This window comes from Oncorhynchus gorbuscha, linkage group LG04 (genome assembly GCF_021184085.1).
Source record: "Oncorhynchus gorbuscha isolate QuinsamMale2020 ecotype Even-year linkage group LG04, OgorEven_v1.0, whole genome shotgun sequence".
NCBI lineage: Eukaryota > Metazoa > Chordata > Actinopteri > Salmoniformes > Salmonidae > Oncorhynchus > Oncorhynchus gorbuscha.
Window position 1 is genome coordinate 8,939,401 of NC_060176.1, and position 24,470 is coordinate 8,963,870.

Sequence of the window (24,470 nt, forward strand, 5' to 3'; positions counted from 1 at the left end):
CTGGAACCAGGGTATTTCTGTATATCTCTCCTGGCATGATGTAGACACAGATCTGGAACCAGGGTAATTCGGTGTATCTTTGGCATGATAGGTAGCCTAGTGGTTAGAGCGTTGGACTTGTAGCCGAAAATCTGTCTTTCTGCCCCTGAACAAGGCAGTTAACCCACTGCTCCTAAGCCGTCATTGAAAATAAGAATTTGTTCTTTGTTCATGCCAAGTTAAATATAGGTAAAATAAATAAAAATGATGTAGACACAGATCTGGAACCAGGCTATTTCTGTGTATATTTGGCATGATGTAGACACAGATCTGGAACCAGACTATTTCTGTGTCTATGGCATGATGTAGACACAGATTTGGAACCAGGCTATTTCTGTGTATATTTGACATGATGTAGACACAGATCTGGAACCAGACTATTTCTGTGTCTATGGCATGATGTAGACACAGATCTGGAACCAGACTATTTCTGTGTATCTTTGACATGATGTAGACACAGATCTCGAACCAGGCTATTTCTGTGTCTATGGCATGATGTAGACACAGATCTGGAACCAGGCTATTTCTGTGTATATTTGGCATGATGTAGACACAGATCTGGAACCAGGCTATTTCTGTGTATCTTTGACATGATGTAGACACAGATCTCGAACCAGGCTATTTCTGTGTCTATGGCATGATGTAGACACAGATCTGGAACCAGACTATTTCTGTGTATATTTGGCATGATGTAGACACAGATCTGGAACCAGGCTATTTCTGTGTCTATGGCATGATGTAGACACAGATCTGGAACCAGACTATTTCTGTGTCTATGGCATGATGTAGACACAGATCTGGAACCAGGCTATTTCTGTGTCTATGGCATGATGTAGACACAGATCTGGAACCAGGCTATTTCTGTGTCTATGGCATGATGTAGACACAGATCTGGAACCAGGCTATTTCTGTGTCTATGGCATGATGTAGATGTAACATTTATTAAATGAAGTGTTCTGGTTTATTGAAGTGTTTCTGAGTGGTGGTGGCATCAGATTCTCTCGCTCATTCCCACACTTCTCTCATCACTTCTCTCTTCTCTCGCTCATTCCCACACTTCTCTCATCACTTCTCTCTTCTCTCGCTCATTCCCACACTTCTCTCATCACTTCTCTCTTCTCTCGCTCATTCCCACACTTCTCTCATCACTTCTCTCTTCTCTCGCTCATTCCCACACTTCTCTCATCTCATCACTTCTCTCTTCTCTCTCTCGCTCATTCCCACACTTCTCTCATCACTTCTCTCTTCTCTCGCTCATTCCCACACTTCTCTCATCACTTCTCTCTTCTCTCGCTCATTCCCACACTTCTCTCATCACTTCTCTCTTCTCTCTCATTCCCACACTTCTCTCATCACTTCTCTCTTCTCTCGCTCATTCCCACACTTCCTTCTCTCATCACTTCTCTCTTCTCTCGCTCATTCCCACACTTCTCTCATCACTTCTCTCTTCTCTCGCTCATTCCCACACTTCCTTCTCTCATCATAAGTAGAACTTAAAGATTGATGTGCTTGCCCCTCCACCTGCTTGGAGACCCAGCATGCCGCTGTATTAATGAATATATACATAGCATGTGGGCACTGATGTCTCCTCTCTAACTCTCTGGCCAGCCCCAATATTGGATTTCTGGGTAATAACTCTTCCCTCCTGTCATATCTCAAGGGAACAGAGAATTAATAAATCTTCCTCTAGTCTGCTCACAAAGTAATATAAAAAAGAGGCTACTATCCAGCAGTCGGACGGGCACACACACACACACACAGAGACACGCAAGCTTGTTCTTGCACGCACGCACGCTCACACACACACACACGCAAGCTTGTTCCTGCACACACACACACACACACACACACACACACACACACACACACACACACACACACACACACACACACACACACACACACACACACACACACACACACACACACACACACACACACACACACACACACACACACACACACGAATTCACTAAGCACTCACAGAGACAACCATTCTCCTATTCCATCTCTCATCCCAACACACTAAAAGGGGTTCCCTCCTTCCTCCATTCTAAATGCACTGTCAACATTTGCTCCTGTCTTAATTCTTCTCCAGCTCGGGTCGGGCTGCTAATGACAAACAGAGATGACATCACGTTTCCCTTTACCTGCTGAGGGGCAGGGGCCCATTTCAGTCAACCCATATCATCTACCACTCCAGCTTGGTGTGGAAAGGGGAGCTTGAAAAGGCCATTGACTATACTGATAAACACCTACAGCATAAATACACCAATTCTAGCCAACTAGGTATAATTGCACAAGGTTAACCAAGGTTCATGCCTCTGTGTGACAAGTGTTCTGAAATTACGAGGTGCATGACTTTCAATGGGCACAGTCCTTTAAGCTAGTTTCTCAAGGGAAGTGAAATCAAACGATTCCACTAACCTGAAGATTGCTCCATCACATCTATTCATGTTTATGTGGTTGTTAATTATTCAGCAGGACTTTAGCTGGCCCTCTCTCACGTGCTCAAACAAAGACGATGATCCATGTGTCTTCATATGGCAGCAGCAGTAACGTGTGAACTGTCCCACGCTGATTTTCTGTGATGAATGTGAACATTGCCGGTCACACCCAGGGAGCAACACATAGCATATCCAGAACTATTGGATCTAATTATGCGGACGCCAGCGGTTATTCTTTCTCAGAAGCAATGTGGGGAAAAAGCAGAGGGCAGCCTCCAGGCCCTTCATCTCTCAGAGAGGAAAACCCTCCACACCAGGGGGTCCCCCTGCTCCCCCTGCCCCCCTCCCCAGTCCCAGATCAGAACCAGATGTGGAGGACAGAGAGAGACAGGCCCAGCTCTGCAGCTCTGCCCAGCGTGTGGGAATGAAGAACCCTGTCTGTCTTTGAGGATTAAGGAGGAATATACCGGATCAAGACAGACTATCAATCCAGAGATAAAGCAAATCATTCATGCATTGATTGTTAACTTCATGGAGTTTTCACAAATTCACACCTCCACAGAGGCTGGTAATCCCTTACCATGGGATGACAGAGGGTCATACCTGTAGAACATCACATCTATAAATCACTGCTCAGTCCATCTATCATCTCCTCTTTTATACCTTCAGGAATAGGAATATTCCCATGGGCATATTTACTGGAAAATATCTACTGTAAGACACCCAAAGGAGTGAATACCAAGCATCACAAACATACCTCAACTACATGAAACAGACAGAGAGCTGACAAACTGCACTTAGACAAAGGACAGTACTGTTTTTACAGCGGTTATAGATAAAATGGTTCTTCTCTTTTATCCTATTGGATTGCGCACAACAATTGTGCACAACAATAAAAAAAACGGTTAAGTTTACACATAAGCAGACCACACCGTATGGTGAATCACTTGAGCCCTAGCCTTGGCCCCTTTTGCGATACAAACTGCTATAAGTGAGCCTATAAGTGAATTAGGGCCATGAAGGATTGCGCTTCCGGGACATTTTTATATCCTGGAGCAAGAAAGCAACATGTAATAATAGTGGTTGACACAGCCACAGTGTCCATCTCAGCCTGACCCCTTATAACTCACAGGCCTGGTATACAGTCCCTCCAGGAGGAGTTAGGGCCTGCAGCACGGGGGCTAAGCCTGGTCAGGCCAGGCCAGGCCAGGCCAGGCTGGGGGAATGGCCATATGGAGAACAAGGCAATGACACAGAGTGAAGGTCTCACCCTCTAACCCTCACAATAAAATTAGCTAGCTAAGTAATGGGGCCCTGTGCAGTTTTATGAAAACCCTCAGAGTAACGACTAACGAGTGTTAGGGGGTGAAACAAAGGTGAAATGTTGAGTGTGTAAAGCAGAGGGAACCATGTCTCTATGGAGAGAACCGTTATAGAAAAGGGATATCCTTTTGTATGCTAGTTTATAGTGTAGACAGTCCACAGGAGGCTGGTGAAGGGAGGACGGCTCATAATAATGGCTGGAATGGAGTGAATGGAATGGTTTTATTGGCTAAACTTGAAATAATTATAATGTGTGAACAATTATAACGGGACCATGTTTTCTTGCATTGGAAGAATGTTTACATTCCAATATCCTATCCCCTGTGAGTATGCGTATCAGTAGAGGCTGCTGAGGGGAGGACGGCTCATAATAATGGCTGGAATAGAGGAAATGGAATGGCATCAAACACCTGGAAACCATGTGATTGATGTATTTGATACCATTCCACCAATGCCGTTCCAGCCATTACCATCACCAACCTCCTGTGATGTGTATGTATTCCTGGATGTGGTGTAGTACCAACTTGGGGTCTCGAGGACTGTTGGGGCGACTGGTGGAGCGTATCCGGGTCTCACTGCCCCCTGTTGGCCTGTCCAGAGCCGACACCGGACTCACCCGTCTGGCAGAACAGAAAACATATTATGTATACCTCTATAACAGTCCTGCAACCATAACTACTGTCTTCCAGAGCCCAAAGTGCAACCCCTATGCATGGCCCCTCCCCCCTAACCTGAGCTGCTCATCTGGAGAAGGTTCCAGTGCAAGGCCATTGGTCTGGGCTGGGCTGTGGGCGGGGCTTGCCTCAGGGCTGATTTCCTCCTTGGCTCCGTTCTGAGCCGGAAGCTCCAGGCAGGCCCTGACCCCCTCCCACTGCAGTGCTGCATTACGGATGGCCAGACGCCGCTTCTCCTGCACACACACATAAACGCACGCAGACAGGCCCACACACGATCACACGCACACACATGCATGCACACACACACACATACATACACGTGCGCACACAGGGAACAGAGCAGGGTTCAGTTGGTATTGGTCCTCAGCAGGGCACACAGAGGACAGGATGATATTATGAAACTGACTATCTCTCTCCTGCTTCAGCCTACAGACAAAGATATTCCACCTGCCTTGCTTGTCACTGAGGAGTCCTGAGACTTGAGCCCAAGTTGAGTGTAGAACTGCTGAGGCACAACATGAGCAGGACTCTATGAACACAAATACACATGTACTGTTTATCTTCAAAAATGAAAACTTCAAATGTTATTCTAACTGATAGACTGTCACTTAGCTTACATTACTTACAAACATGCCTATCTTACCAATACCTAGTCTCCCATAGTTACAAAGGCTTTGTCTCTAATAACAAGGTACAATTTGTGTGTGCTGTACTGTATATGCCCCATATCTCTCAACAACTGCCTCAGCATTACTGCGGCAGCTGAAACCGTGTTGACTGTAGCAGAGGCAGCAGCAATACTTCTGTGCCACCCCCACCCTGCAACAAGGAAGAATGCAGCTCTCTCTCTCTCTCTCTTTCTCTTTCGATTTCATAATATATTTGCCTTTATTCAGTTCAGTTTTGATACGCACATGTATGGAATGGAATGCTCCACTCCCACACACAGGGGACAGCTGGCAAAGAGGATTGATAGTCGATAATTCTGAGACTACATGAACCCTCACAGAGCATTCCTCAACTAGCTCAATTGGATTACACAGAGGCAATTAAACTTCCTTCAGAACCCTTTCTGATCTCTCAGTATGGATCATTAAAAGCAGCAGTAAGGCAGGAACACACACATCAATATACAGTATATAATGAACAAAAATGTAAAGTGTTGGTCCCATGTTTCATGATCTGAAATAAAAGATCCCAGAAAAGGTTCCATACGCACAAAAGGCTTATTTCTCTCACATTTGTTTACATCCCTGTTGGGGAGCATTTCTCATTTGCCAAGATAATCCATCCTCCTGACAGGTGTAGCATATCAAGAAGCTGATTAAACAGCATGATCATTACACACGTGCACCTTATGCTGGGGACAATAAAAGGTCACTGTAAAATGTGCAGTTTTGTCACACAACACAATGCCACAGATGTCTTAAGTTTTGAGGGAGCATGCAATTGACATGCAGCAATGTCCACCAGAGCTGTTTCCAAAGAATTGAATGTTCATAAGCCGTCTCTAACGTCGTTTTAGAGAATATGTCAGTACATTCAACCGGCCTCACAATTGCTGACCACATTTAACTACGCCAGGCCAGGACCTACACATTCGGCTGAGACCAGCCGGTCGGACAGATAAAAAAACGGAGGAGTATTTCTGTCTGTAATAAAGCCATTTTCTGGGGAAAAACTCATTCTGATTGGCTGGGCCTGGCTCCCCAGTGCGTGTGACTGGCTCCCTAGTGGGTGGGCCTATGCCCTCACAGGCCCACCCATGGATGCGCCCCTGCCCAGTCATGTGAAATCCATAGATTAGGGTCCAATGAATTTATTTAAATCGACTGATTTCCTTATATGAATTGTAACTCAGTTAAATTGTAGAAATTGTTGCATGTTGTGTTTATATTTTTGTTCAGTATAGATACAGTACAGTATGCATTCTCTAGCACCTACAGTAAAGTACAGATACACAATGATTGAACAAGCATGTTTTGAACTGAAATCATAACCAGCCTCAAACAAAGGTTGGTGGGATCTGATATTCTACAAGAGGAACTGAGCACTTAGAAACCCTGTAGTTAAAACAGTTAGGGAAAAGATCATGGAGGAAAAAGACAAATGACTATTGAAGTGGATTGAAAAACTTTGAGAATTGTAGCAACAGTCACTGTTATTTTAGCCCCCGTGGAAACGTAACTGTTAAAATCTAAACATTTGAAAAAAAAAAAAAAACAGAAGACACCAAGCCAAGCCACATAAATGCAGGGTTACTGGGGTATAGTGGGTTGAGCCTTTATCTAGCCTTGGCTTTTCTTCATCTCCCTACTATAATGCTCCCATTGATCAACTCATGGTTGGGCGGTTAATGCAAAGCAGATGATTCCTCTTTACATGACAACCGAACACCACAGTGCATTTCAAGTAGTTAAGAATTAAGTGGCCATTGAGGAGCAACCCTCAGAGCGCTTTGGGTATCATCTGAGATAACTGCTTACCGGGACCTCAGCATCAACAGAAATTGCTTACAGACATATGACAGCATATCAAACATGTTGATATACATGATTTGATACATTGTTCAACATCAAAAACTGCCCTCTCCTTAAACAATGCACTTATAGTCTAACTCCCACAACATTAGTCATCCACTGTCTACAAGGGGTTATGCAGTGTATGTTACATGTGCAATGAGTTTTAACAACAGCACACCTAACATCCTATTGTATTCATTATAAACCTTAATGGCTAGCAGACGATAAGCATGTTCATATTTTGACTAGTTTTGGCTCTTCATATTGTCATGACATTGGCCTCTATGGTTATAGCAAGCCCATCCCCCTCTCCCTGCCTCCCCCTTTCCTCCTACAACTAGGTTGCTGTGGTCAGAGAGACGTCGTAAATTCCTGAGAATCTCCTCATGGACACACAGTATAGAGAGAGTAGATTTTCATGGAGAACAAAGGAATTCCTTCCACCTCACAGAACTTGAGGTACGAACAAATTTCATGTTCCGGAGAAAGTATAAAAGATCGGTGAAGAGTCCAGCTACGAACTGGTCCATTTGTCACAACTTGGGGAAGCTCATGGTAGACGGTGTGGCACATTACCATAACACAGTTTATATAATAGCCTCATATATGAGGTTTACATCTAATTGTTGCATAAGATCAATGAGTGAGTATGATACTGTTTGTATAATTGTGTAATATGATCTTTAATGAAGAAAAATACAATTCCCTTTTGATTTGAACTAAATCAGAGGACCGCCCCTGAGCCCAGTTAGGGTCAGACATCCTGGGACAGCCCTCTTCGGGCCTTCCAAATAAAAACCCCACTCGGGTTTTCGATCAGCAGACCGAGCTTACCTCAATTACGAGATGGCTAAAGGTTGCAGACCATGTTTTTCTCCATTAGGAGGACAAAGGTTGTAGACCATTGCTAAATCTTTTAACCATACTACGTGGTTAAACTCTTAGACTATTGATACCGACAGAATAAGAATATTAATTACTAGTCTGCAGCTAGGAATTCGGTATCATTGAACAAGAAGAAAAACAACCACCGAACCATCAATTGTATAACGAATGCCATTCTGAACAATCCCCTCTAACTACAACCCGAGAGAGAGAGGGAGAGAGACGGACAATTCTACAAAATGAATGAACTTTTCACCAGCGATCAAGACGTCACACTGAGCGTAAATAAATATATTAATTGCAATTGTTCCCGAATGAGTGAGCGTTCATGTGCAAAGGATTAGCATTTCAATTGTTATAATTATCACTCTGTAGTGACTTCTTAGTCGAATCCCACTTCCCCTTTTGTCTAACATGCCGACATGCCGGTTTAGCCCACTAGGGCACATTCTCCTATAATTTCATGTAACCACATTTACCCTGTTTGTTTATGCATTTCTGTGAATTACTTAGTTAGTAATAAATAAATGATTTAAGACAATTGATGTATGGATGACTCATAGTGAAGACTGGGTTCGTGTAGATAACCAATGAGACTAACGTGAGGTAAAGTAAATCATTCATTCATTCGAAGACTAATTGATCAGATAAAATATCTGAATAGTTATTTTAGGAAATGATAACTTTGTAATCTGAATATTTTTCCTTGGTGCCCCAACTTCCTAGTTAATTAGTTACGTGATTAATAAGTTGATTTCGTAATAACTAATTACAGATAATCTTTGATAAACACTATCAGTCTTCAGTTAATGATAGTAAAGACACGACAATATGAATAAACAGGAAATGTTCTGGAGGTAAAAACGTTTTAACAAACAGCATTGTGGGCCAAGGAGTTTGGTTAATGTCCAAATAATTACTTTCCACAAATTACATCTGTATGGCTTCATTATGTTGTTGACATGCATCCGTCAGAAAAGCTTATATTACACATTAAAAGCCACAAAATATTTGAAATATTAGGTTAATGACTGAAACTCTCACCAGCTAGTCTGCTCAGTCCTTATCACTGACCTGTGACATTATTTGGATTCTATTTTATAATTGTGGAAATTGGCCTCTTATGTGACAATCTACCAGCTAACATCAGTTTGATGTCAGAGCAGAAGTATATATTGGTCAGTCAACATGGCGAGATATCTGCGATAGTAACAGTATAGTACAGTATGTTAAACACAAATATGGACAGAGTCAACATAGGGAAAGTCAGGTACCTTGTGCATGGCCTGCTTGTGACTCTCCCTCTTCTTCTCATCCTCCTTCCGGGCCGTGACGCAGGCCATACGTCTCTCCTCCTCCTGCAGAAAAGAGGGTCAATATCACAATCAGGGTGTCGCTCCATTCATGGACAAGACTGAATTATTCAACATGAGACAGAGGCACAGTCAGAATAATGTATATTATGTCAGCTGCAGGTTTTCCCTCTGCAGGAAGGACCAGTTGGAGAGGCAGCATCTCCTGCTGCATCACAGGATAATCTGTCTGTCTGATATTCGGCTGCAGCCTCATCTGAACTGAGCCCAGCTGTTTGGGTGTGCCAGGCAGAGCTCCCAGCATGCAATGCACCAGCAGAGACAATCTGAGACTGCCAGCTTAGCTCTAGGGGATGTTTAGCGCTGGCTACTCTGTGACGATTCGGCTGAGAAAGGATTCCTTGATATGGTTCACTCAAAATGCTGCAATGGCTCCAGAATCAAAGCGCTATCTTTCATACCCTTTGCAAAATGTTTTTGCTATAAGGGAAGGTCTTTTAGCAAAAATACTTTGTAATAAAAAAGTTAAATCAGTATGTGAAATGTTGTATTTTTCTATTTTATTAGGATCCCCATTAGCTGTTGCAAAAGCAGCAGCTACTCTTCCTGGGGTCCACACAAAGCATCAAACATAATACAGAATGACATAATACAGAATATCAATAGACAAGAACAGCTCAAGGACAGAGCTACATAAAAAAAAATTTAAAGGCACAGGTAAACTACATATCAATGCATACACACAAACTATCTAGGTCAAATAGAGGAGAGGCGTTGTGCCGCGAGGTGTTGCTTTATCTGTTTTTTAAAACCAGGTTTGCTGTTTATTTGAGCAATATGAGATGGAAGGAAGTTCCATGCAATAAGGGCTCAAATCAGTTTGAGTAGAGGACCTTAAGTGCTCTCACAACTAGGCTATTTGTAATAGTATCAATAATGCATTGTCATCCTTTCCCACTAATTAGTAGACTAGAACATCAGGTGAAATAACACTGAAAATCTTTGGTCATTAACACTGTTAATTTCCCCCTGAACAAACCCAGTCTGTTGTGTTGACACAGATATCCCACAAGGAGCAACGGTAACCATTTCTTGGCATCTATTGATTATATTCACATCTGCAGCCAGCTTTAACCCTTATTTTACTCATACATTATATCTGCCTGCCTTGGCACTGACAGCAAGTATGTTATATCTCAAACTATGTTACTACCAGTCAGTGCTCATCTGTGGAAAGTTGTACAAATCAGATTGTGATTCTGATCTCAGGAGGACTTGCCCATCCTATTGGCTGCAGGGCCATTCCTCCATATTCTAAGGGCAAGGTGTGTGTGTGGTACCTCAGGGTTCATGTAGCCTACAAGCTCAGACCTGGGTGTTGTCTGACTGCTTAATAGCTTTCAAATGCATGAACCTCTGAACTCAAGTGTCTCGTATGTATTGTGAATACAATGACATCATGTTTGACAGGCAATTCTGCTTTTATGCCTATGGATATCAAGCATGTGGTAGTGTCAAGGATTCTATAAAGTGTTGCTTTACAGAATCCTTGTAGTATTTACAAGCCAAGGCCAACATGCAGTATTTACAAGCCAATATGTTGTTATGCCTTGCATGACTACTGAAAATACACACAAAAACACAACCACAGCCACGCAAACTCAACCACATACAAGGATACAGACACACACCGAGTGTATGTCTTACCGTGACACGTTTCATGTCCAGCTGTCTGAGTTGAAGCACACAGCGCAAGGCGGCCTGCTTGTACCATGTCTCCAGGGCTACTGGGTTCCCATCCAGGGTGAGCTCAGAAAGGGAGCAGGACTCTCCCAGGCAGGCTAGCTCATCAAAACTACACACAGAGTGAGAAAACACACACCACACAGGTCATAAACAACTATCAATGGGACAAATACTATATCAAATCAAATCTAACTTTGTTTGTCACATGCGCCAAATACAACAGGTGTAGACTTTACCGTAAAATGCTTACTTACAAGCACTTAACCAACAATGCAGTTTTAAGAAAATAGAGTTAAGAAAATATTTACTAAATAAACTAAAGTTAAAAAAAAAAATTAAAGTAACACATTAAAATAACAATAATGTGGCTATATATACATGGGGTACTGGTACCGAGTCAATGTGCAGGGGTACAGGTTAGTCAAGTTAATTTGTACATGTAGGTAGGGGTAAAGTGACTATGCATTAATGATAAACAGCGAGTAGCAGCAGTGTACAAACAAAAGGGGGGGGGGGGGGGGGGGGGGGGGGGGGGTCAAGCAAATAGTCCGGGTGGCCATTTAATGAATTGTTCAGCAGTCTTATGGCTTGGGGGTAGAAGCTGTTAAGGAGCCTTTTGGACCTAGACTTGGCGCTCCAGTACCGCTTGCTGTGCGGTAGCAGAGAGAACAGTCTATGTCTTGGGTGACTGGAGTCTTTGACAATTTTTTGGGCTTTCCTCAGACATTTTTGGGGCTGCTGAGTGGCACAGCAGTCTAAGGCACTGCATCTCAGTGCTTTAGACGTCACTACAGACACCCTGGTTCAAATCCAGGCTGTATCACAACCGGCCGTGATTGGGAGTCCCATAGGGCGGAGCACAATTGGCCCAGTGTCGTTCATGTTTGGCCGGTGTAGGCCGTCATGGTAAATAGGAATTTGTTCTTAACTGACTTGCCTAGTTAAATAAAGGTTAAATAAAAAAAATATATAGGTCCTGGATGGCAGGAAGCTTGGCCCCAGTGATGTACTGGGCTGTAAGCAATACCCTCTGTAGCGCATTATGGTCAGATGCCGAGCGGTTGCCATACCAGGCGCTGATGCAACTATATGTTAATATAATGAGTAATTCACTTACAAAAGCTCCCCCAAACTCAATTTTTGTTGAATTAACCTTATAATCCATAAATCGACACTACCACCAGGGAACAGGGCCCGTATTCACAAAGAGTCTCAGATTAGGAATACTGATCTCGGATCAGGTCCCCTTAGTCCATATAATATTATTAAGGCAAAATGGATCCAATATTACCTCTCCTACCATAAGACCCTTTTTGAATACCCAGGGCCCAGAACTCAACAAAAATAAAACATGGAAACGTGCTAATTGGGCCTGGGACTGGCAGTGGAAGAAGGCATTGAAAGCATCAGACATGGCCTGGGGCTGAGTGAACAGAGTTTGAGATGGGAAGACAATAACTAGGCTAAACAGGGTGGTAGGTGAACTAGTGGTTAGGAGCATTGGGCCAATGAATGAATGGTCGCTGGTTCAAATCCTCGAGCTGACTAGGTGAAAATAATTGGTCTATGTGCCCTTGCGCAAGACACCTAATCCTAATTGCTCCTGTAAATCCTAACCAAGATGGCATAGCAGTTCAGACGTCTTTTGTCCTCGTCTTGTCGTGTCCTGTATATATATATATATTTACAACTTTTTTCACATACATTTTATTTTTATTTTCCATCAACACATCTTCAAAACACTCTCCTGCAACCCGCCTCACCAATTTATATTTATAAAAAAGTATTATTTACCTCAAATCTGTAATCCTCCAAGAAACTAGCCAGAAACTCCAAGAAGCTAGCCAGAAACTAGCCAGAAGCTAGCCAGGAGCTAACAAGAAGATAGCCCAGAAGCTAATTCAGAAGCTAGTTCAGAAGCTAGTTGGGTTCTTTACTGGCAAATCGTTAGTATTCAGCTAACCACGGTTTGTGGTCATCAGCTATCCTTTAGCTCGAAAATCTATCGCCAGTTTTGTACGGCGCAGCGCGGCTTGGAACGGAACATACCGGACCAATTTTTCTCTCCATGTCCCTGGATTTCAACTGCTCTCTGGTCATTCATACCCGGATCTCACAGCTAGCTAGCTGCTATCTGTGTGACTATCGGCTTTCATCGATTCCGGAGCAAACATCAATTATTCCGGAGCTAGCCAGCTCCGTCAATCACTCCTGAGTTCCATCAATCACTCCTGGGCTGCAGTCACCTATCCGGACCCGTTTTACTGCCTACGCGGAGCCCCACCGGGCCTTCACAACTGGACTGCCGAAGGAGATCCGGCTGGCTCCTCCGTCGCGACGTTACCTGAACGCCCATCTGCGGCCTGCTAACTGTTAGCTGTCTTACCGGCTGCTATCTGAATAGACAATCGGACAATTTATTTATTTTTATTATTATTATGTTTTCTTCTTGGGCCTCTATAACTATATCTATTGTTGTTATTTTTGTTGTTGTTGTGTGATTTGGATTAATCCCCTCTACCAAACGGAACCCCACTAATCTACTGATGGAACGCAAGAGGTGGCTAACAACAGACCTCCATCCTATGCTAGCTTGCTACCGATGGCCTGGCTAGCTGTCTAAATCGCCGTGACCCCCAACCAACCTCTCCACTCACCGGACCCTTTTGATCACTCGACTAAGCATGCCTCTCCTTAATGTCAATATATCTTGTCCATTGCTGTTCTGGTTAGTGTTTATTGGCTTATTTCACTGTAGAGCCTCTAGTCCTGCTCACTATACCTTATCCAACCTATTAGTTCCACCACCCACACATGCAATGACATCTCCTGGTTTCAATGATGTTTCTAGAGACAATATCTCGCTCTTCATCACTTAATACCTAGGTTTACCTCCACTGTATTCACATCCTATCATACCTTTGTCTGTACATTATACCTTGATGCTATTTTATCACCCCCAGAAACCTCCTTTTACTCTCTGTTCCAGACGTTCTAGACGACCAATTCTTATTGCTTTTAGCCGCACCCTTATTCTACTCCTACTATGTTCCTCTGGCGATGTAGAGGTGAATCCAGGCCCTGCAGTGCCAAGCTCCACTCATATTCCCCAGGCGCTCTCTTTTGACGACTTCTGTAACCGTAATAGCCTTGGTTTCATGCATGTTAACATTAGAAGCCTCCTGCCTAAGTTTGTTCTATTCACTGCTTTAGCACACTCTGCCAACCCGGATGTTCTAGCTTTAATTCCAAACTACAACATTTTCAGACAAGATAGAACTGCCAAAGGGGGCGGTGTTGCAATCTACTGCAAAGATAGCCTGCAAAGTTCTGTCCTACTATCCAGGTCTGTACCCAAACAATTTGAACTTCTACTAAAAATCCACCGCTCTAAAAACAAGTCTCTCACCGTTGCTGCCTGCTATAGACCACCCTCTGCCCCCAGCTGTGCTCTGGACACCATATGTGAACTGATTGCCCCCCCATCTATCTTCAGAGCTCGTGCTGCTAGGCAACCTAAACTGGAACATGCTTAACACCCCAGCCATCCTACAATCTAAACTTGATGCCCTCAATCTCACACAAATTATCAATGAATCTACCAGGTACCTCCCCAAAGCCTTAAACACGGGCACCCTCATAGATATCATCCTAACCAACTTCCCCTCTAAATACACCTCTGCTGTCTTCAACCAAGATCTCAGCGATCACTGCCTCATTGCCTGCATCCGTAATGGGTCGGCGGTCAAGCGACCTCCACTCATCACTGTAAAACGCTCCCTGAAACACTTCAGCGAGCAGGCCTTTCTAATCGACCTGGCCGGGGTATCCTGGAAGGTTATTGATCTCATCCCGTCAGTAAAGGATGCCTGGATATCTTAAATAAACATGCCCCATTCAAGAAATTTAGAACCAGGAACAGATATAGCCCTTGGTTCTCCCCAGACCTGACTGCCCTTAACCAACACAAAAACATCCTATGGCGTTCTGCATTAGCATCGAACAGCCCCCGTGATATGCAGCTGTTCAGGGAAGCTAGAAACCATTATACACAGGCAGTTAGAAAAGCCAAGGCTAGCTTTTTCAAGCAGAAATTTGCTTCCTGCAACACTAACTCAAAAAAGTTCTGGGACACTGTAAAGTCCATGGAGAATAAGAACATCTCCTCCCAGCTGCCCACTGCACTGAAGATAGGAAACACTGTCACCACTGATAAATCCACCATAATTGAGAATTTCAATAAGCATTTTTCTACGGCTGGCCATGCTTTCCACCTGGCTACTCCTACCCCGGTCAACAGCACTGCACCCCCAACAGCAACTCACCCAAGCCTTCCCCATTTCTCCTTCTCCCAAATCCATTCAGCTGATGTTCTGAAAGAGCTGCAAAATCTGGACCCCTACAAATCAGCCGGGCTAGACAATCTGGACCCTTTCTTCCTAAATGATCTGCCGAAATTGTTGCCACCCCTATTAATAGCCTGTTCAACCTCTCTTTCGTGTCGTCTGAGATTCCCAAAGATTGGAAAGCAGCTGCGGTCATCCCCCTCTTCAAAGGGGGGGACACTCTTGACCCAAACTGCTACAGACCTATATCTATCCTACCATGCCTTTCTAAGGTCTTCGAAAGCCAAGTCAACAAACAGATTACCGACCATTTTGAATCTCACCATACCTTCTCTGCTATGCAATCTGGTTTCAGAGCTGGTCATGGGTCCAAACCCACTGGCTCCATGTCATCTACAAGACCCTAACTCGGTAAAGTCCCCCCTTATCTCAGCTCGCTGGTCACCATAGCATCTCCCACCTGTAGCACACGCTCCAGCAGGTATATCTCTCTAGTCACCCCCAAAACCAATTCTTTCTTTGGCCGCCTCTCCTTCCAGTTCTCTGCTGCCAATGACTGGAACGAACTACAAAAATCTCTGAAACTGGAAACACTTATCTCCCTCACTAGCTTTAAGCACCAACTGTCAGAGCAGCTCACATATTACTGCACCTGTACATAGCCCACCTATAATTTAGCCCAAACAACTACCTCTTTCCCAACGGTATTTAATTTATTTATTTATTTATTTTGCTCCTTTGCACCCCATTATTTTTACTTCTACTTTGCACATTCTACCATCGCAAAACTACCATTCCAGCGTTTTACTTGCTATATTGTATTTACTTTGCCACCATGGTCTTTTTTGCCTTTACCTCCCTTCTCACCTCATTTGCTCACATTGTATATAGACTTGTTTATACTGTATTATTGACTGTATGTTTGTTTTACTCCATGTGTAACTCTGTGTCGTTGTATCTGTTGAACTGCTTTGCTTTATCTTGGCCAGGTCGCAATTGTAAATGAGAACTTGTTCTCAACTTGCCTACCTGGTTAAATAAAGGTGAAAAAATATATAAAAAATAAAAAATCACTCTGAAGAAGAACGTCTGCTCAATGACAAATATTGAAATGTAATGTAAACAGTACAGTCGGTTCACCACAAATATGAAAATAAATTGTGTTCTGGGTACTGTTTACAGAGAGGACTTCTGATCGGCCTAATTTGTGATAATGATCACTTCAACCAAAGGCTTTGCTGAGCCTGGGATGGCTTCTCCCTCAGCTACAGCTATGCAGACGTCAAATAAAGGCACATGTTATCCACCAGGACTTCACTGTGCGATGATTATAGTAGCCTACGTTTCTCAGACGATTTAAATCAAAAGGCTCAAGGATCAAATGCAAACCAGATTAGACTAGATGTTGTATTTTGCCATGTTTCTAGATTTACAGTTGAAGTCGGAAGTTTACATACACCTTAGCCAAATATATTTAGACTCAGTTTTTAAGAATTCCTGACATTTAATCCTCGTAAAAATTCCCTTCTTAGGTCAGTTAGGATCACCACTTTATTTTAAGAATGTGAAATGTCAGAATAATAGTGGAGAGAATTATTTATTTCAGCTTTAATTTAATTTATTTCTTTCACAATCCCAGTGGGTCAGAAGTTTACATAAACTCAATTAGTATTTGGCAACATTGCCTTTAAATTGCTTAACTTGGGTAAAATGTTTCGGGTAGCCTTCCAGAAGCTTCCCACAATAAATTGGGAGAATTTTGGCCCATTCCTCCTGACAGAGCTGGTGTAACTGAGTCAGGTTTGTAGGCCTCCTTGCTTGCACAAGTTTTTTTCAGTTCTGCCCACAAATGTTCTATGGGATTGAGGTCATGGCTTTGTGATGGCCACTACAATACCTTGACTTTGTTGTCCTTAAGCTATTTTGCCACAACTTTGGAAGTATGCTTGAGGTCATTGTCTTGAAATTGAAATACATCCACATGGGCACCTCCAATTGACTCAAATGATGTCAATTAGCCAATCTTAGCTTCTAAAATCATGACATCATTTTCTAAGCTGTTTAGTGTATGTACACTTCTGACCCACTGGAATTGTGATACAGTGAATTATAAGTGAAATAATCTGTCTGTAAATAATTGTTGGAAAATGACTTGTGTCATGCACAAAGTAGATGTCCTAACCGACTTGCTAAAACTATAGTTTGTTAACAAGAAATTTGTGGAGTGGTTGAAAAACAAGTTTTAATGACTCCAACCTAAGTGTATGTAAACTTCTGACTTCAACTGTATATAAGCTTTATGTTTGGGCAAGGCAGGGTTTTAATTATTTATTTACTGCCTAAAACAGAGTGGGCTAGCAAGAGCTGCCATGAGAAATTAATTACATCAGGAGTCAAATGTGGCCCTCTGGACTGGCAACACTGTCTTATTAAATCAGGACTTCACAGGACCGTATTCACAGGCAGAGACAGTGCTACTTCAGCATTCAGCCTCTGTCCTCCTGAATGAACTCAATGACAACTCCACTGTTTATATAAGGCTAAGGGAGGCAAAAGGCAAAGCCAAAAACCACACAAGGAAAAAAGAGCAGGGGTTTGAAAACACTCCCTCCACAGTAACAAAACAGACTTTCCATTCATGAGACACGCCGACATACCATCTCTTAGCAACCCAGCAGTACAGTAGGTTGTTAGTCACGAGGGTAGGGAGAGACTGCCCTCCCCAGCAGTACAGTAGGTTATTAGCCACTGGGGAAGGGAGAGACTGCCCACCTCAGCAGTCATTCAGTGTGTGCTCAGACAGAAAGAGAGAGACAGTATGGGTCCTCCTCTGCAGCAGAGGCCAGGCCCAGCCCTGAGCTATAGGGAGCTGCCTGGGAGGGGAACCTGCCAGCACTGAGATCTGTGGTGAGGAGGGGGTTAAGCAGTAGCAGCAGATCTTACCTGGTGATGCTGTTGCAGCTGAGAAAGAGGCGCTGGAGGCAGGGCAGCTGGTCCACCTCTGTCTAGACAAAGAGAGGGAGAGAAAGAGGGGGATGAAGAGAGGAGAGGGTGCTCTAGAGGGGTTTGAGTTGTGGTAGCGGTGGGGCACTGCACAGTCACAGCGCGGCTCAGACCTTCCCATCCCTCTCCATTCCCTCAGTCACCTTGCAGCTCCCAGCTCCGGCATACAGCACCATCCGCCCTGCGCGCGCAGGCACACTGCCGCGGCTGCACAGGGAGGGGAGGGGGAGAGCAAGGAGAAGGGGAGGGAGAGCAGAGTGCGCTAATGCAGAGATCCCCTGCTGCAGGAGCTTGCTCACTCACTCCGCTTATAGGAGAGAGAGAAAGAGAGAAAGAAAGAGGGGGCTACTGGCACAGACACACACAGTGACACACACAGTGACACACACAGTGACACACACAGAGACACAGCCCAGCAGCAGCAGAAGAAACAAAGGGAAGGCGACAGCGTTATGGGCAAAATATGAATTCAACAGGAATAGATTAAAGTCTCCAGTGATGCCGATGTCATGGAATCTGTTTCATCATCAGGCTGTTTCAGGATCAATGGAGGAGAGAGTCTGGGGGAGGATGGGAGAATGTGAGGAGGACCAGCAGGCTGGCTGGTTGATGAGAGAGACACAGAGGCACCGGCAATGTCACAGCCAGCTACAGGAGAGTAGGACAGGGGGATGGCAGTGGGGATGACGTGTTCAGCCTCGTAGGGCAGGGCAACCTCATTAGCTGCAACTTTAGAAGCCTTTTATGAGGATGAATGACATGCACTGGGATGCGTGTGTGTGTGTGCGTGTGTGTGGACACTGCCATGAGGTACTTAAAGCGCTGCGTCAGCCCATACAGCCTCCACCTGCACTGCCTGTATCTCTGCCTCTCATCAGACAACAAGAGCTTAACCTAGTAGCCATCCATATAAGCTCCCTCTACACTACCACAATACTCATCCACATAAAATCCCTCTACACTACCACAATACTCATCCACATAAACTCCCTCCACACTACCTCAATACTCATCTACATAAACTCCTTCTGCGCTGCCCCAATACTAATCCACATAACCTCCCTCTACACTACCACAATACTCATCCACATAAACTCCCTTTACACTGACACAATACTCATCCACATAAACTCCCTTTACACTGACACAATACTCATCCACAAAACTCCCTCCACACTACCACGATACTCATCCGTACAAACTCATTCTACACTACCACAATACATATCCACATGAACTCCCTCTACACCACCACCAATACTCATCCACATACACTCCACATAAACTCCCTCTACACTGCCACAATACTCATCCACATAAACTCCCTCTACACTGCCACAATACTCATATGCATAAACTCCCTCTACACTCCACAATATCCATCAACATAAACTCCCTCCACACTACCACAATACTCATCCACATAAACTCCCTCTACACTCCACAATATCCATCAACATAAACTCCCTCCACACTACCACAATACTCATGAACATAAACTCCCTCTACACTGCCACAATACTCATCCACATAAACTCCCACTAAGCTACTACAATACTCATCAACATAAACTCCCACTACACTACCATAATTCTCATCCACACACGCTCACAAGCTCACCCCTATCCCCCATTCTAACAACCCAAACGCCCACCTGCCAGATTAGCCTAATGGAGCCACTCCTTGTGTGGGTGAAAGACGTGATGCCCAGTTATGGTGGATTCCCTCTGATCAGTCTACTACACCTGGTCGTCTACTACAGCTCTCACTATGCCGAGGGCCAACTGGTCAGCCACTAGACTAAAGCACAACATTTACTGTGTAATGGCCATGCAGACCTCTAAAGCCATATCCATGCATATCCATGCTCTCTGTTACATGAATCAGATCTGAGGGGCTTGGCCATTTAGTTCCGTTTATTAATTCGACCTTTTAAAAAACAAGTACACACAAAACTTGAAAAAGCCATACATGCACATGAGTAAAATCATAGAGGATAACACACAATCAAGTCTGGGACTTATTTTCATTGTGGTCCTCTTGAAGCAAGATCGAACACAGTTAAACACAGTAAGGCATTGAAGGAAATTAAACATAAAAACAAAGAAGAATAACATCTATCTCATCATTGCAGTTACATTCATATGGGCACAGAAGACAAAATAAAATAAAATTATAATAATTTTAATATATATATTTTTTAATACCCGAAACATACAATATAGTTGCAGTGAAGACGCTCAACAACTACATCATACCATACCAGTCATCCAACAGACTCCCATTCAGAGTGACACACAGAAGCATCCAGGGTCAATCAATACCCTGCTCAAGCACACGTTGACAGATCTTCCACCAGGCCAAAAAACATGAACCCGAACCCTCCAAGATCCCCCCCCACAGTTCCCCAATAGCTGTCCCTCAACCATTCGAGATCCCTCCCAAAGTCCCCCCCAAGAAAAAAAAAAATACAATTAATTCCATTCCCCACGCCCAAGAACCCCCCCAATGCACCAACAACCAAGAGAATGAACTAAAGAGAAAAAAGGAAAAGACAGAAGAAAACAGCAAACAACAATGCAAAACATTTTTAAATTAAAAATAAAATATTAAAACAAAGGACATCTAGGACAACTAAAATCATAACAGCAATGCCAACTGTATATGTTTGTGTGCATGTCTGGCACTATTACATGTATGTGTATGTTCTTGTATGCGTTTATTTGAATGAGAGTGTGTGTATATATGTACAAACACCTGCACGGCATCAGCCTCAAGCAAACTGGCATTAGTTGTAAAAACACTTCCCCTCAGTGTCATTCAAACATACTTTTTATTATGTTTAATTTAGACTTTAAAAAAAAACTTGTATCTTTGGCCATCATTCTATCTCCCGCACAGCAACTCCACTCCCACTTGTCTCCAATTCCACATCCCAACCCTCAGCTTCCCTCAGCCAATCCCATCTATCTCTGCTGGCCACCCACAGCCCATCTCATCTATCTCTGCTGGCCACCCACTTCGGGTTTTTATGCAACACATATCTTTCAACTATGCTGTGATGTTTAATGTACAATTAAAATCTATCTAATCGAATAGAATCCACAGATTGCGAGTTAAAGATAAGTACTTTTACTAAGAGTATTAGCATATTAGTAATTGACTGACCCGGTTTCGCCAGATCTCCTAACAGTACTATTTCTAGGATCAATTTTAGATCAATGCTATCCATTTTCAGCCATTCCTGAACCTGAGACCAGAAACAGGCTACCTGAGGACAATACCAAAATAAATGGTCTATTGATTCTGTATCCTCACAACAAAATCTGCAGAGTTTCAATGATTTTATGCCCCAAATATTCAACATTTTGTTGGTGGCAAGAATTCTATATAATAAATTTAGCTGAAAAGCACAAAGTCTTGAATCTTGCGTTGTTTTATATATCAACTCATACACCCTGTACCATGGAATCGGTACATCAAAAATCTCTTCCCAACTATTTTGCAATCTGTATGGCACCGCTGTCAACATCCTGGTCCTCAAATGAACCTGACATAATTTGTGTTATTTTTAATCCTCCACCAGTTTTGATCCTTTATATTGGGCAGACAGACCAGTTCCCAACCTCCTCCTGCTGCCACCTGCCTCCTCCATTTTTGGGGTAATGCTGTAATCAATTGGTTGTACTCTAGGATTGAGCAGACCTTCCCGTACAATTCGGATAACTTAATGAAGAACATAACTCTACCATTCCAATTTACAATATAATTTAAGAACAAAATACCCTTTTCAAACATGATTCCCATAAATACATGTATTTTATCAAACAGCACACTTGAGTTTAGCCATAATATTTGTTGTAATATTTGTTCTATCTTTTCAGGTGATGAAATCGAAATTGTAGCCAACATTGCAATGCTTGTTTGAAAAAGAGAGATACTTTGAAAAAAGTGTAATTATCAATTAATTGAAAATGAGACATGGCAATCTGCACAAAGGCAAAACGGCAATTTTTAAACAATCGATGAGCTTTTCTTAGTAATCTACTTGAGAACCATTTAGGGTTCAAGTAAAACTTTTGAATAAGTGAAGCTTTTAGAGAGAGGTTTAGCGCTTTTATATTTAATCATCTCAACCCACCCAATTCATATTCATTATATAGAAAGTAACATTTTATTTTGTCTGTTTTAGCATCCCAGATAAAGTGATTTTTTTTTTGCTCATATGATTTGAACAATGAATCATCAGGAGTAGGCAGTGCCATAAGTAAGTGAATAAATTGAGATATGACTAAGGAGTTAATCAGGGCAAGTTTTCCATAAAAAGACAGGTATTTACCTCTCCATGGTTGCCGAAGTCGAGGATTGGTAGGATGGTCAGTTTTACAAGGGTATGTTTGGCAGCATGGGTGAAGGATGCTTTGTTGCGAAAGAGACTCACTAGCAGCAAGAGCGACAACATTGATGTATACAGAGAAGAGAGTCGGTCCAAGAATTGAACCCTGTGGCACCCCCATAGAGACTGCCAGAGGTCCGGACAGCAGACCCTCCGATTTGACACACTGAACTCTATCAGAGAAGTAGTTGGTGAACCAGGCGAGGCAATCATTTGAGAAACCAAGGCTGTCGAGTCTGCCGATGAGGATGTGGTGATTGACAGAGTCGAAAGCCTTGGCCAGATCAATGAATACGGCTGCACAGTAATGTTTCTTATCAATGGCGGTTAAGATATCGTTTAGGACTCGTTTAGGACACTGAGCGTGGCTGAGGTGCACCCATGACCAGCTCTGAAACCAGATTGCATAGCAGAGAAGGTATGGTGAGATTCGAAATGGTCGGTAATCTGTTTGTTGACTTGGCTTTCGAAGACCTTAGAAAGGCATGGTAGGATAGATATAGGTCTGTAACAGTTTGGGTCAAGAGTGTCCCCCCCTTTGAAGAGGGGGATGACCGCAGCTGCTTTCCAATCTTTGGGAATCTCAGACGACACGAAAGAGAGGTTGAACAGGCTAGTAATAGGGGTGGCAACAATTTCGGCAGATCATTTTAGAAAGAAAGGGTCCAGATTGTCTAGCCCGGCCAATTTGTAGGGGTCCAGATTTTGCTGCTCTTTCAGAACATCAGCTGAACGGATTTGGGAGAAGGAGAAATGGGGAAGGCTTGGGCGAGTTGCTGTTGGGGGTGCAGTGCTGTTGACCGGGGTAGGAGTAGCCAGGTGGAAAGCATGGCCAGCCGTAGAAAAATGCTTATTGAAATTCTCAATTATGGTGGATTTATCAGTGGTGACAGTGTTTCCTATCTTCAGTGCAGTGGGCAGCTGGGAGGAGGTGTTCTTAGTCCCGGAACTTTTTTGAGTTAGTGTTGCAGGAAGCAAATTTCTGCTTGAAAAAGCTAGCCTTATCTCTTCTAACTGCCTGTGTATAATGGTTTCTAGCTTCCCTGAACAGCTGCATATCACGGGGGCTTTCGATGCTAATGCAGAACGCCATAGGATGTTTTTGTGTTGGTTAAGGGCAGTCAGGTCTGGGGAGAACCAAGGGCTATATCTGTTCCTGGTTCTAAATTTCTTGAATGGGGCATGCTTATTTAAGATGGTTAGGAAGACATTTCAAAAAAATATCCAGGCATCCTCTACTGACGGGATGAGATCAATATCCTTCCAGGATACCCCGGCCAGGTCGATTAGAAAAGCCTGCTCACCTAAGTGTTTCAGGGAGCGTTTGACAGTGATGAGTGGAGGTCGTTTGACCGCTGACCCATTACGGATGCAGGCAATGAGGCCGTGATCGCTGAGATCTTGGTTGAAGACAGCAGAGGTGTATTTAGAGGGCAAGTTGGTTAGGATGATATCTATGAGGGTGCCCATGTTTAAGGCTTTGGGGAGGTACCTGGTAGATTCATTGATAATTTGTGTGAGATTGAGGGCATCAAGCTTAGATTGTAGGATGGCTGGGGTGTTAAGCATGTTCCAGTTTAGGTCGTCTAGCAGCACGAGCTCTGAAGATAGATGGGGGGCAATCAGTTCACATATGGTGTCCTGAGCACAGCTGGGGGCAGAGGGTGGTCTATAGCAGGTGGCAACGGTGAGAGACTTGTTTTTAGAGAAGTGGATTTTTAAAAGTAGAAGTTCAAATTGTTTGGGTACAGACCTGGATAGTAGGACAGAACT

At 43.4% G+C, this 24,470-nt stretch overlaps 1 protein-coding gene across 3 annotated transcripts in view; it reads right to left on the bottom strand.

Moving 5' to 3' along the window:
* LOC124033599 (leucine-rich repeat-containing protein 49-like) overlaps positions 1-24,470 on the bottom strand; it is a 60,535-nt gene that overhangs the window by 13,112 nt on the left and 22,953 nt on the right. For 2 of the 3 annotated variants that reach the window (XM_046345683.1, XM_046345685.1), the window contains exons 9-14: positions 18,242-18,303; positions 10,914-11,061; positions 9,168-9,251; positions 4,938-5,015; positions 4,541-4,719; positions 4,334-4,429 (exon numbers count right to left, since the gene is read on the bottom strand). In XM_046345683.1, the coding sequence (XP_046201639.1) occupies positions 4,334-4,429; positions 4,541-4,719; positions 4,938-5,015; positions 9,168-9,251; positions 10,914-11,061; positions 18,242-18,303 (647 nt within the window). The remainder of the gene's footprint in view (positions 1-4,333; positions 4,430-4,540; positions 4,720-4,937; positions 5,016-9,167; positions 9,252-10,913; positions 11,062-18,241; positions 18,304-24,470) is intronic. The other variant, XM_046345684.1, reaches the window with a different exon arrangement.